At 43.2% G+C, this 15,119-nt stretch overlaps 1 protein-coding gene across 3 annotated transcripts; it reads left to right on the top strand.

The window, feature by feature from the left end:
• Positions 1-793: 793 nt before the first annotated feature.
• kiaa1191 (KIAA1191 ortholog) lies at positions 794-8,608 on the top strand. Of its 3 annotated transcripts, none has more exons than XM_062393063.1 (8): positions 794-968; positions 2,027-2,138; positions 2,282-2,469; positions 2,694-2,805; positions 2,985-3,112; positions 6,251-6,402; positions 6,656-6,825; positions 7,351-8,608. In XM_062393063.1, exons 2-8 carry the CDS (start codon positions 2,111-2,113, stop codon positions 7,554-7,556), a joined length of 984 nt encoding a protein of 327 aa, XP_062249047.1. In that variant the 5' UTR covers positions 794-968; positions 2,027-2,110; the 3' UTR covers positions 7,557-8,608. The 3 variants fall into 3 exon arrangements, with proteins under 3 accessions (XP_062249047.1, XP_062249048.1, XP_062249049.1); XM_062393064.1 differs by lacking the exon at positions 794-968 and adding an exon at positions 1,184-1,374; XM_062393065.1 differs by lacking the exon at positions 794-968 and adding an exon at positions 1,443-1,668.
• Positions 8,609-15,119: the final 6,511 nt, after the last annotated feature.

Raw genomic sequence — 15,119 nt, 5'->3', positions numbered from 1 at the left:
GGGGGTGGCTCATTTGGCTTGAGTCTCATAGGCTGTGATCATCTACACCCATCACACACACACACACACACACACACACACACACACACACACGTGTGTTTACATGACTTCGGAGGACAACCCTTTGACTTACATTGTTATCATGGAAACTTAGGCTAGCCACTACTTGCTTAACCTTAAACATTACATTACATGTCATTTAGCTGACGCTTTTGTCCAAAGCGACTTACAATTAGTACACTCAACATTCATGAGGGGCCATTTAGGGGTTCAGTATCTTGCCAAGGACACTTCGGCATGCAGATGGGAGAGAGTGGGGTTTGAACCGGCAACCTTCTTGTTGGAGAACCACCACTCTAAACACTAGGCCACACCACCCCTAACCCTAACCCTAAACAAACCTTAACTAAACCTTGAACCTAAACTTAAACCTAAACTTAACCCTTAATTTATTCTCAAAACAAGTCCTCATCTTAAAACATGGAAGTTTCAAAGTTCCCACAGTGACTGATCCTGGTTCCTACAATATGAGTAATACCTGAAAAATACATACACACACAAAAACAAACACACACACACACACACAGACAGAGAGAGAGAGAGCAGACTAATATTATACAACAAACTCTAGATATTTACTAACTCGCTTTTCTCAGATTTGAAACAACATTTGAACCGTCTTTTTCCACCCATATCTTAAAAATGATGACACGTGTCAACATGGTCGACGCACCACTCCCAAAAATGCTGCAGGAGTTTCGACTCATCACTTCCGCCGCCGGCTGCTGCTTGTGCTGCGTTCACTGTCGCTCCGCTGTTTACTCTCCGCGTGTCCAAAAGTCACGGAGGAGGCGAGCGTCTGACACACGCACAGCATTCGTCCCTTCACTGCGACTCACCTGGGAGACTTTGGCAAAGACGCCGCTGCAGCTGCGGATTGGTCTGTGCAGGAGAGGAGTCACTTTGAGGTACATGTTCACACTGGATGCATGACGAGCTGTTGTTGAACAGTTATATATTCGGGTTGTAGTGTAATGCAAAGAGAGTGACTGTTTCTGTTCCTGCATTCAGAGGTTATTCCTGCAGAACTATAGTGGGACTCACTGTTTTGCAAGTCACTGTGTGTGTGTGTGTGTGTGTTTGTGTGTCTGTGTGTGTGTGTCCGGCCGACGTGAACAGCAGACACATGACAGCTGTCTGAACAGTAGACTGGGTGCATGAGGAATTAGAACCGACCCCAGCTCAGGTGAAGATTTATGCACGGTCCCGCCATCATTCATCCCAAATGAAGGAGGTGCACGTGGATTCCAGTCTGTGAGGGCAGAGCGAGCTCAGCCAAATCTGACATGGATTCCTGACAGCACGTGTAGACGGGTTCGTCCCAACTCAAGAGGCACTGATGGAAGCTCTCTCTCTCTCTCTCTCTCTATTTGAAACAGTGGGGAAGTCTATGCTGGACAGGCTCCCGTGGGCCAAACAACAAGTGTTTCCCTTATTCCTCAGTTTCATTTCCTTGTGAAAAGGATCCTGCTCTAGTTCAGAGAAGTGGAGGAGGACTCTGACATTAACTGATATTCATGACGCTGCTGAAACCAGAGTCTGGTTCTATTTGGAGCGACTCCGAAAACAGCTCTGTACTTTTACTCTCTGACTGAACCATGCTCAGTCGTGGGTGGAACTAAATACATTTACTTTTATTTTATTATCAATTTTACGCAACTATATATATTAGAAAATAGCTGTATTTGTACTCCGTTACATTTTTAATACTGTTGCTTTTAATACTTATGCCTATTTAAAAGCAAGTATCTAGTTCTTGCTGGAGTATATTTTTGTGTATTTATTTTGACATTTACTGAGTACTTTATCTGCCACTGACATGGTTGTAAAAAAACGTGCATTAATACATGTATTTACTATGTCTCAGATGACAGTGCTTTTGTGTTGATCTTGCAATTCACACTTTGCATTGACTCAAGCGGGACCTTTTGGGCTCTCAAATGACTGTGGTTGTCATGTGATTCAGTGCTCAGGTTCGCAGTCCAAAGTCAAACCGAGCTGAACCCAACACTGAGTCTTCTGTGGACCTCCAATCAGAGCTGGTTTCAACATGGCCTCGAGACGGGGAGATATTCCAGGTAATGTGGAAATTCGGAGTAAGCATAATAAGATCTGAGTAAAAATACTTATTTCTGCATTGTTTTGTGCAGATATCTGAAAAGGTTTCTTGACGGGTTAGGAAAACCCAGTTCTAACTTGTCTGTCCATTTCCGTATTTCAGCGCTTGAGTCAGGCCCGTTCTCCTCACTCTTCTGCACCTCATCTTCTCCTCTTGGAATGACCCGGCGTAATGTCAGCTATGACGAGCTAATGGATACCCCCATGCATTCACCACCTCCGGACATGAGTGTCAACATCTTGTGGAAAGACCCAGTCATCCCGCAGCACAAATTCAGGAACTCAACAGAGGTGCTTGCCTGTTTCCTGTTGGTTTCTATTCGCACTGCTTGACCCAAACTGTTTTGGCAACATGAACTGGTTACCTGAACAGAATTCTGTGTGATCCGTCTCTTGTCAAACCTGTTTTCTTGAAAGTTTGGTGCACGCTGGTACAACTTGTGAGCTTGTTTATATGTCTATCCTCAAATTGTTTTACACATTCATCTTAACCGTGTAAAATTGTGTGACTATAGGGAAGTGAGACTGGTGGGAAGTTGGTGACGTTTGAGGCGGTAGCGCCGGCCAAGTCCCCCGTGCCTGTGGTGAAAGCCAAAGCCACGTCTTTAATGAGCTCCCTCATGATAAGTAAGTCAACAGAATCATGTAGAATTTCATTTTGATAAATATGTTTGACATACAAAGATCCAGAAAAACTTAGTTGATAAACAATCTTCAGAGCATCAGGAGACTATTTTGGGTCTGGCACATTTTAAGCACTGACTAATTTGACCTTCATTGCTGACACTATGCCTGTCTTCACTTAGAGCAAAGCCAGGAGAGCATCCAGAGGTTTGAGCACCAGGCAGGGCTGACAGACACCGGGTACTCTCCCCACAAAGGCCTCTCCTCTGAGGAGACCCGCTTTCACCGACTGGGTGACGGCACGGTGCCAGTGAGTAGAAACAAATGTGAACTGTGGGAGCTTGATTTGTTCCTGTGTGGAAAGTTTGTAATCTGAAATAATAATCTCTTCACACCTTCATGTGTAACTCATGTCAAAGACAAGGGCTGGCATTTTATAATATTGAGGTCACAGGTATATAGCTATATCGGATGACACTGGTTTGGATTAGAATTGAGGCAGATCAATAACACAAAATAAAAAAATTGTACCGATATAAGAAATCAAAACCAATATGACAAAAATCCAATGCATATCAATATGATTCTTAAATATTGTGCACAGTGCAGAGGTATAGCACATAATGGGTCCACCTCAGATTTGTAAAACATTTTGCTGTTTCTCAAATGTCATTCTCAGCTCATAAGGAAGAGTTTAAAACCACAGAATTCACGCAGGAGTCTTTAAACTTATCAGAAAAACAATAATGTAACATTGTGATGAGCATCATAATGATATAATTGTTTCCCATAACCTTCAGCCCTAACCAGGCTGCTATAGCAAATCAGGAGTAAGTGAGATTGTTGAAGAGTTAACCCTCCTTTTACTCAAGTGTTTTTATTTCCTACAGCCAACAAACGTCTGACCACATTGAGATTCTCAGACTGCAACAGAGTGGAGAATGTGTGTGTGTGTGCGTGTGTGTAAGATGATTCCAGTCTCTCTGCCTCTCCACCCCTATGATCACGTTTAACCTGATATCAGATGACAATTCACAAAATCACAGGTTGCATTGTACTGTTTAACACATGAGATCACATGCACAAAGTGTGAGGATTATATTCCCAGTAACAGAGCAGCCTAACCTGTGTTATTAATTAAAATAGGCAGGTATTATTGTGGTAAATCATACAGTGATTCTACCTTTGTATAGCCTGTGGGCTGCAGGCTGTAAATGGGACTAAACACTGGTAAACATATTACGTAATCGGCCTCTCTTTCTGGTTCCATATCACCAGTGTGGCCAGGCAACGCCCCTAAATGGAACGAGCCCCCTTGTTTCCCTAAACGGACCAATCAGCGGGCTCGTCTCATAACGGGTGTCCCAGAAGCCGACAGCGACTTGTTCTGACGCTATCGTAGTAAATAACGGTCCCTTAAACTTCCTCTAACTGCAAACCATGGACAAAATGAAGGAATACGTCGGAATGGAGCGTCAACGAAAGCTTATCATAAAAAGGTACGTGAAGGAGCTGCTGTAGCAGTGAGCTAACACTCCCTCTGAAGGCTAAACGGGCCGCAAGCTAGCTCGCGTAGCTGGCCTTCAAGCTAAGCACAGTAAACAAACTCAGTCCTGTTAAACATTATCAGCCTTCGTCCACCTGAAGTGAAACACCGTGACGCTCGTAACTGAACCAGAAACGATCACAATGAAGCTGTGGCTGTGTCGATAACCTCCCTTTGCTCCCCAGCTCGATAGATTCAGGTCATGCGATGGACGTTGTTATGTGGCAGTACGGCTAGCATCCGCCATGCAGCGTTTAAGCTAGCCCTAACGGTGACATGGCTTGAATTGAAACGGAACTGCGGGATATTATAAGAGGTAGGGGAAATCCCGTGACAGAATATAATTTCATTAGGAATGTGCCCCCCATGTGCAGCACCAGCCAGCACCTTGATGTTCACATCTGGTATAACGGTCCCACTATAGAGGCACACACTGGGGCTGGTTTACTCGCCCTTTGACATTTCGTTCAGAGTGACCCGCAACATTAGACGTCAGTGTTTGCCTGCATTGTGCCATGTTGCCTGTGCTCTGAACTCGACTGTGAGGCCATCGAGAGCAAAGGACATCACCTGAAACCTCCCACCAGTCAGTCAGTCAGGAGGGGGGGAGGAAGTAGAGAAACGTCTGCGACACAGTTCAGGATCCTGTGTGGCTGATCTGATGATGTGTCCTGCTCTGTGCTTTGTTTCACACAACCTGGTTCATGGGGGTTGAATGTGATTGTAATGTTTTGTTAAACTGAATTTCACTTTCGAGGACACGACTAACTTAAGGCTAAATAGCTAAAAACAGCAACTTACTAAAATAAGTAGTATGAATTTCAAACATATCCCTTAATTGTGATCCGAGATGTTGACAATTGTGGTTCCATAGGCTTCACATGTGAACAAATGAAAGATCTTTGACAGTGGGGCCCAAACGTGTCCTGATTTGACGCGGATGGACCTACATGTTTTTATTAGTTGTTTTCTCCCTCCTTCCATTTTTATACATGAATCAGAATTTGGTTTAACTTTTAACATTGAGTCCTACATTTGCAGTACTGGCTGAGGTCCAACCCCAAAAAGAACAAGGTTTAAAAGGCTCTTTGGTGGATTTTGTTATTCATTCCCACGATGGCCACTGCCCTGAGCAGAAGACAGCACCATATACATAAGACTAGCATGAGTTTGGAAGGACATTCCGATCATGGATGGGAATATTCCTGCATTGAATGGAAGCTTACCTTGAAAACATTCTTCCAGATATCATTACCGAAATAAATCTTGTTTTCAAGGCAAGTGCTTGTGAACATGTATTCAGCCTATCAGTATTGTGTATCTAAAACTGTGCATTCATTGTGCGACCAGAGCAGGTTATAACTTCTCCAACTGGATGTTTTGTAGGTGCCGCAGGTGGAAGCCGTTTTAGGCTATACTCAATTATTGAATTGAAGTAATACAACTTCTCAGGCTCAGTGCTGCTTTAATCTAAGCTTGTTTAAAGTGTCTCACCATCACATAACCGTAATTGTATTAGAGAGGTCCTCTCTGCGTTTTCTGACTTTTCCCACCCACACCACACGGTCAGAGGAGATAGGCTCTGCGTATCTGTGACGCACTTTGTTATTATAATATTGGATCGGCCGGTCCACAAAAACACTGCTGACCTTTTGTGTCGTGTGCTCGCGGAGTGTTTACTCTTTAAATAAGAACAATTCTGTCTCTCTGACACACCTCTGATAAACTGTTACACAGGCATGAGTGGGAAATGCTGTTTTGTACAGGATGCATAACTAAAAAATATACTCCCAGTGGCTTTAAATCTGAAAACTTTTTAAATCACCTTGTAATGTGCAGGACCAGTGGAGGTAATTCTTTCAATGCATGTTTGTTGAATTGCTTGTTTTTCTGTCTTTGCAGAAGTTGAGGATGCCAAGTGGGGACTTCAAAGAGGACAGGCTAACAACATCAGCACAATCCACCCCAAGTTGTACCCCTTCTGTCACCCCCAGCGTCACCCCCTGTGTCACCCCCTGCGTTAGTCCCCACTCATCACCGGCTGTCAATCGCAGGTAGGATTCACGCGTCTGAATCCATTTGCTGTTACACTTATTTCGATGTAACCCCTGACAGAAATGCTTCTGTTGAAATGAGTGGAGCCAGACGTCCTGAGCACAACATGCTTCATTTCCCAGCATGAGCTACACACCAATAATCAATACATACAGTTAATTGTTTTGATATTGTGTCCGTTTTGTGCATGAGATTCCCATAAAGCGTATACTTCACATTTTCTGTTGTGCTTTTTGTTTGGTGGGATTGTAGGAACTGGTTGCAGCTGAGTCCTGCACCTCTTCTTACCAACCCAGAGCACAGTCCAACCCTAAGCACAGACATGGGAGGAAATGAAGGAGGTGGAGATAAGTGGAGCTTCTTTGGAACTCGGTCTGTGGTGCAGAAGTCCCCCACTGACCCCGGCTCTGACACCAGCAAAGGTGAGCGATCTGGCCTCTGTACATTGACTCTATTGCAAATTTATTGATTCTTTCCGCAGTAGGTTAACCCCACAGCACGGCAAACTCTGGCGAAGCAACAGTTTTTTGTCTTTTCTGCGAATACAAACTTGTTGGTTCACTAACACCAGTGAACCCTGTGTAGTTCAATGAAAGCACTGAGGATTGTGTTGATACCACAATCTGCGACAAATGAAAGAGGTGTCCCCACCTGCGGCACATTGTGCATTTCTTGACAGGAGCTGTGTTATTTAGTACAACATCGAACATTTACGCATACTGCTGGGTGTGGTTTATAGGTTTGTCTTTTTTGCACCTTAAACCACACCCAGCAGTGATGTCATGGTGTCGTGGAGCACACCTGTGCGTCACTTCTGCAGCATGGTGAAACCCAAAGACTTTCATTGAGTGGTAAAGCCGTTCTTTAAATTCAGGGCAGTTAACCTGATGACTCTAACGCCCAGATTCTGGTCAACGATGACAGCATCTACCTCTTCTCTCCTGCAGGCTTCTCACTGCAGTCGTACTTCGGCCTGCAGAAGTCCACGACCATGGATGGCACCAACACCCAAATCAACCTCAAGGTGCCGGACCCTGCCAACTTCATGCCCCCCAAGATCGATATCTCGGGCATCGAGGCCAAGCAGATGCCCCCAAGGCCACACAAACTCAAACCTCGGGACATGAATGTTTTAACACCTTCGGGCTTCTGAAGCCACACTGGCTGTGCTGTTACACCTCTGTACCACATACTCAGCATTTCCCCCCCCCCTCTGTCTAGTTGCTTCTCTTCCCTCCTCTGTCCCCTCATTCTCCCTGCAAATTCAGAGGCTGAGAGAGATGAGGACCACCCATAGTATTAGCTCACTAGCCCCAGAGACGTTGCCGCACTGTTATTGCTCCCAGCGGACGTACTGCCAACAGTCCACGCCATCATCCCCTCCTTATCTCTTCCGACTCATTGGTCCAATTAAAACACCAAATTAAGTAATTTTATTTGTTATCCCCTAAAGACATTACTGCTTTGAATTATTATTATTTTGATTGTGGTTCTGTCATGTAATGGGTGCACTGGCATGCATTGCCCTGCTTACCTCATTCCACTGTCGGATGTGGCATGAGATTGGAGTCATTGAAGTATCTTCTCAGTCCCTTGCTCCGGCCGATCCCTTTAGCATTGCCTCTCAAGCTAACGCGGACCAGCTATTTCAATTTCTAAAGCTCTGTTGCCTCATTTGTACATTTTTATTTCATTTTAAATAGGCTCACAGATTGTAATTGTGTAGTGATTCTGTCTGTTAGCATGCAGAGTATAGTGTGGTATGACTGATATTGTGCCTAAACTTGCGGTGTGTATGATTTTGGCTTGCTTGCCATATGTGTTTAGCTTTTTGTTTTGTATAACATGTAAGAGTGTCTTATTTTACTTTGACAGTGCGACTGCTGACCTGACGTGATTAGTTTTTACTATTGTCATTAATTCAACTTGTTTTCACATTGATCTGCTTTAATTCAACATTGTTCATTCTTAATAATAGATGATGCATAAGATTTATATTTTATACATGGCACCGCAATTTTGTTTCAACATGCTTGAAGTGGCCATATTCAATTTTGTGTTTGTGCGTGTGTGTGAGTGTCTGTGTGCCACAATCCATGAATCCCTGCTGTTTTATTTGAAAGAGTTGATGAGTTCCAGTAATTGCACAAAGGAGGTTTTATCCTTCTCACATCTGTAAATAAATCTGATAGCAACGAGCAAAAATTTGTCTTGTTCTTTCCCTTGATGGCAGTATTTGCAAATGTCTTTACGGTCGCATACTTCCATGTTATATTGTTGCTCACAAGAGGTTAACATTATCATGTTTTATTATAGGGAAACTCTGTTTTGTCTTTAGTGTTTGAAGACTGAGGGTTGTGAGTGTTACACAGGACAGCCTCTTATGTATTCAGAGTTGCTTCGTAAATCAGATCACATTAGCATCTGGACTGTGCTGTCAATCAAACTGAACAGCGTTTCCTTTCATAGAGGCTAATGATAATAATAAGTAATAATAAGAATAATTGCCCTTAGAGGGGAAATTTGTCACAGCAGCAGGTACAGAGAGAAAAAAAGAAGAAAAAAAAGACAGTTAAATAGAAGGTTTTGCATGAATTTTCAGAATTAGAACTACTGGGTTATTGTCTAACAGTTTTTTTTAAAGCATGTTAAATCATCCAGTATCTAAAATCCAAAAATATAAAGTAACTTTTAAGTAAAGCTGTCAAATATATGTAGTAAAGTAGAAAATACAATGGTTTTCTCTGAAATGTGTATCAAAAGCAGCATAGATTCAAGATTCAAGAATGACACAAGCACACACACACAATTATTTGTCCATCTTCTTCAGGTAAGCAGGTAATCCAATCCTTAATGGTGTGGCCCAGGGGGTAAAGTGGTTCTAGTCTTCCCCATCTGCATGCCAAAGTATCCTTGGCAAGATACTCCAACCACCTATTCATTGTACAATATCTTACATGATGTAAATTTAATTATATAAAATAATAAAATAAAATAAAGGATAATTTAATAATGTAAATTCAAAAAATAAATGAAGTGAATGAAGTTGAATTCAGGAGGTGCGCAGTTCGCTTCTGCGGAGAAGGTAAATCATTTTTTTAATTAAATTAAAAACAAAAAAATGTATTATAAAGAAATAACAGAAACTAAATGAAAAGTAAATTTTCACTATGTTTTTTCTGCAAATTTTGGTAAGAATTTGAGCATGTTAAAGCCCTCAAAAAGCCAATTAATTTGCTGAAATATAATAAAAATCCTTACAAATGTAATAGGGCCTCACTGTCTGTAAGTGCCTGTCAGTGCTCGGACCCTAAATACAATACAGCAGCTCAGGACAGTTGAAGTATGAAAACAAATTTGAATAAAGGATAAATAAATGCGAGGCAAGTAGTGTCATTGTGAGCAATCATAATAAGTTAGTTATAATTGATCGTTATTGTTTATTTGTTTATTCCACGTGTCAAACAAAACTGGCAGAAACTGGAGAGTTCATCACTGTATCAGCACATAAAGGTGAAATTTGACCCTCATGGTGGAAGGTTCTGCACCGGGCATTAACTGCAGTCTTTGTCCATAAGATGGCGCAATAACATCGAAGTGAAATCACTGGCTTGTTCCAAATTTCCTTTTTATTAGTTTTGACCATAGACTGTAGGTTTTAACCTTTGTATTCAACAATAAGTTATTTTATTTCAGGCCCTTATCAGATAAGAATCATGGGCAGTAGCATGTATATTGCACTCAAAGAACCTGCAAATAAAAACTGTGTTTGATAATCAGAAAATTAATTTCCTGATCATCCACTACTCAAACATGAATGACGCAGGTGTGAAGAACCAAGTAGACAAAATCAGTTTCTTACAGACACGTTTATCAGGTTATCTGCTGTGCACGCACACATATGGTGGTGCCTTCTTACCACACTACAGCTAAATATGACCCCTTCCTCCACATCAAGGCAAACATTCAAGCCACCAGGCAATGAGCCAGCAGGCGGACACATTAGAGAGCAGAGTCCGATCCCCAATGGGCTCAGCCATGGAGCAGCAAGATTTACAGCCCCGTTAAAGCTCTCAGTGGTTATTGTCTGATGCTGGGCTCTGCAGCAGCATGTGTGCATGGGCCACATTTGTACAGCATGTGCCCTCATGTCATTACTTTATGTTGTACTTATTTATTGTCTAGTAGAACAGTTTCCTCTGGATGTAAGCCAGGCCTGTGGCAAAACGCTCACTTTCTCCCGCCGTGACTTTAAATCTTTGACTTGCATTTACTCAGACCTTAGCTGGAACTTCTAAAAGACGTCCACTTCATGACTTAATTACAGGCCGCTGAGCATCCATGTCTGGTTTTCAGATGGTGCGACTGGAACAAAGGTGAGCGTCCGATGAGACGGGCAAGTGCAGACACAGGGCTGTCCGTCAGGGGCTGGACGTGGGCCGTCATCAGTGTCAGATGCAGTGATGGATAGACGGTCACAAAATGGAAAGGCAGGAGGAGGACACGACGAAGAGCAGTGAATTTGGTCAAACTGCAAACATGGAAAATGGAGGTATTTAGTCTTGAGTCACATGTCTGCATGTAACGCAGCATATAAACCAGAACAGAACCCTCAATCAATCAAACTTTATTTACATAGTAGCTTTCAAACAGGACAATTTCAGTTCAAAGTGCTTTACATGCAATTGACCAAATGTGTCTCAACAATAAACTAAAAACACAGCACAGGAGGAGGAGGAGAAACAGTGGGCGGGGGACACTGGTAGGGAGTGGAACAGAGGGAAATAGAGAGCAAAGGGTGGAGTGCCCCTGTAGTCATGACATATAATCTAGAGTCTCTCTCTCTCTCTCTCTCTCTCTCTCCCCCCTACTCTCTGTCTCTCTCTCTGTCTTTCTCTCTCGCTCTCGCTCTCTCTCTGTCTCTCTCTCTCTCTCTGTTTGGGTCGGACATGACGTGGTTTGTGTGTGTGTGTGAGAGAGAGAGTCACCCCCCCAGCCCACCTCCCACCTCGGCTGTGATCCCACAGAAATCATCTAGCTCACTCACAGATGTGCGAAGCTGCTCACCAAAACAAACACGATGGCCTCATCTGCGATCTGACGTGATTCACTCTCTTTCTCGTTTGTTGGTTTTTTTTTATCCCTTTTTTTAAAAACTGGTCTGACCACATTGTTTCCAAAACAAGCTGAAAACAATTATTCTCCCTCCATAGACTGTGCTTGAATTCCTCCCACCCAAATGACACAAACTTCAGACATTTCCCGTCTGGTTGAACGGCCATAAAGTGGACAGGGATCAATTCCAGTGCTAGTTTACAAAAACAAAAAGGGTTAGGGGTTAAAACAATTTAAAATTCAGTTTACTCCACTGATCCAGATTGTGTGTTAGTGATACTACTCCTGGAAAAACCCCATTAAGAGAATAAAAGCAATCTGTATACAGGTCAGCTTAGAGGAAGATTGTGTGAACTTTCATATAAAACATGGAGGAGGGTTTGAAGATTTTATGTCAGGGTGACTCAAGGTCTTTGCCAGGAAGTTCTCCCACCGGTGCCAACAGTGGATTACTCGGCCTCTGATACCTGACCCACTATTTTCAAGTGGCAAAAAAAGTTTTTTAAAAGGCTCCCATGCCTTATCAGCTGTAGATGAGATGTTGCTTGCTCAGCTTTTCAGGGGCTGAGTCCAATTTTCTTGAGCTACAATTCAGATATTGATAAGATAATAGCGACATATAACCAACAAATTATTAATGATATGTATTTACAGCCTCCAAGTTAAACATAAAGATGCTCTAACTGTTAATAATTCTCTTCATGCATTGATTAAACCTCCGACAATAAATCATCCAGATAATGCCTTAGCTCCCTCATGTAGAAACACCAGAAGACAAATATCACATGACACGTCCACGTACACTGGCCACACGCGTGCTAATGTAAGAGACAAAGATTTACAGTCAGTTGCCTAGTGGCAGAAAATACTACAGACAAAGAGCAGGGATTTTCTTACAGTGAGTTTGAGTTATTTCCTGCCAGTAGTCATAACGGATAACACCCAACTAGCATGTGGAACTGGGTGACTGTGTTCATTCGTAAGTGTCTCTATTTGCACCCATCCAGACAGTGATACAGCCTTGAAGTTTCCAAACTAAAATTGTTAGGGTGAGGGTTAGCAGCACCACCCCAGTTCTCAGTTTTATTTGCAAAACGACTCCAAATTGGACTCCAGGAATAAACACAGCAAAAATGACGTGTATTCAAAGTAATACATTTGATTATTGCCTTCCCTCTCCCCTCAGCCGCTCGCCTCCAGGCCTGATTCTGCTCATCTAACAAACCACTGCTTAGTTTATGTTTTTTGCTGCCTACGGTAATCTACAATGGCAAGTGGTAATGATAAAGTGAACTCTGTCTAACAGGAGTCTTCAGCTAATGATTGGTGGGTGATGTTAGATAAACCTAAGACCTGAATAGCAGCTCTGACTTAGTTAAGTATGATAAAAAGAGATAATAGCTACCTCTGTCTTCTCCTCTGATATGTCACAGGTTTGCTGGGGCAAAACAGCCGCAAATTCACCTGTCATGTATCATAAACTCAAATTATCATGTGAACCTGTTAAAAACAGTTAAAAACTTTGGTTTTCATCGTACGGCAACTTTAAAATCAAACCTTGTTTGGGCAACAAACATCATCCAGCCATGGTGATGTTCTTTTTTCAGAGGTAATCTGGTTATTCATGCGATGACTCACACAGCTGGTGACAAAACGTACTCATGGCTTTGGAGGAGGGGGGTCCCTTTGCTGCTGGGTGGGTGCTCTGTGTCATATGTGACGCCAACGGACTCCAGAACCACATCTGGGGCTGATTCACTGTGACACGGCCCGGAGGTGAACCCGCTAAGCTGGGAGGATGCGGGTGGGGGTACCCAGGGTACCCTGAGTAGAGCTGATGTCTGTGGCGAGGTACTGTATCCTGTTGAAGTAAACCTAAATCATGCCAACTACCCAGGGATAATGTTACCGTGTTACAACTGTTAACGCAGATGTAGGTCAAACTGCACAAATCAAATCCTCTTGTGTTTCGTAATAACAAACTGCTGTACCTCATAAACTGTGAATCTGAGCCTCTGCCGCAGCTTGTCTGTTCCTGGGGAGGGGCTTCATAAAACAAGAGCATCTTTGGACAGCGAGGGAATATATGTTGATGTGAGAACCGAAACAATAAGTAGAGGAAAGCTGAGAGCAGTGTTGAATGGGCCTTCCAGCCCTTGCACACGTTGTGGTTGTGGCAGGAAGCCTGCCGACCCAGATTTCCACTTTTGCAACAATCACACACTGTGTAAATGTATAAAATATTATTTCAGCATAGAGTACGTGTCCGCGGACCTGATGCAATGCACATGTACACGCTCTGTGTGGCCCATGTGGCGCTGGAGAAAACATGCACATAATATGCATTGTGTTGCAGCACAGTAACAAGAAGCAGGACATCAAAATGTCATGTAAAGCGAATGTCTTCAGGCGGAGACTCTTATCAAAGAACTATTTGGCAAAGCATGTATCATGGGCCGAATGACGACAGCAACGATCCCACCAGATTTCACAAACATCCATGTAACGTTGCACTAACATGACCCTGCACCTTGAAGTCAGTTGGCCTCGCTCGAGCCCAATCACCACAGACATTCTATCCTCTTCATGGCAGTCTGCCAATTTTCGTGAAATCCAAGAATCCTAAACCCTTCAAATTACCTTGGTGCCTGCTGATTGGGCCGAAACAGAACTTCATATCTGGAAGCAAAAAATTGTCAACAGAAAAACAAAAGTGATTTGCCAGCTATGGCTGTGTGAAAAACTGAACTCATACCATTGAAGATTATCCATTTTAGAATAAACACTACGCTGTTTTTGTACGGCAGTGTAACAAATGAGTCATATGCACGTATTGTCAATATGTCTGTGTTTTTTTCTCTCGTCTCATGTTTATTTACATACGCGGAGTGGGCGCTGGTGATGTGGTGTGGAATTTACTGTGTTTTTTTTCCGTTTCTGTTTGTCCGGTTGGTTTCACCTTGGAACAAAAAGAAAGATACAGTGTACTAAACTACAAAATGTCACTTGTTTTACACAACCCAGTTTCCAGCATCAATCTGTGTGTCTCTCTGTGCTGGTCTTGAGGCATTCTCCCACCATCCCCCACTGAGAGAGAGAGAGAGAGAGAGAGAGAGAGAGAGAGAGAGAGAGAGAGAGAGAGCGAGGCAGAGAGTTGTTGGGCCCTCCTGCAGTGGCCCCCAGGCCCTAACATGAAGCAGATGTGGAAGGGGAGATCACCCTACAACAAGGTCTGAGCAGTCAGCTGGAGGTGCTCAACTCAGCAGACATGTGTTTAGTAGCCACACACACTCCGTCAGCTGCCGATGCTCAAACTGCGAAGGAGAAAAGTGCCTGTGAGAACACGCTGCCACATACCTGTGTGTGTGTGTGTGTGAGCGAGAGACGATTAATGTCAATTTAAAATCCAAACCACAGAGTCCAGGATGCAATGTGCTGAACATGAAGGTGTTTCCCTCACGGTTTTGTCTCCCAAGTCTTGGCTGCTGACGAGTGATCATCAGTCAAAGACACAAATTGGGTGTGAATGGCAATTAAATGTTTACCATTGAAATGAGAAGTTGTCAGACCAGCCAATGAGGTCAGGCCTTGGGAGGTCACA

The sequence above is a fragment of the Platichthys flesus genome, chromosome 8, assembly GCF_949316205.1.
Source record: "Platichthys flesus chromosome 8, fPlaFle2.1, whole genome shotgun sequence".
NCBI lineage: Eukaryota > Metazoa > Chordata > Actinopteri > Pleuronectiformes > Pleuronectidae > Platichthys > Platichthys flesus.
Note: the sequence above shows the minus strand (reverse complement) of the source record. Positions and strands in the feature narration are given on the sequence as shown.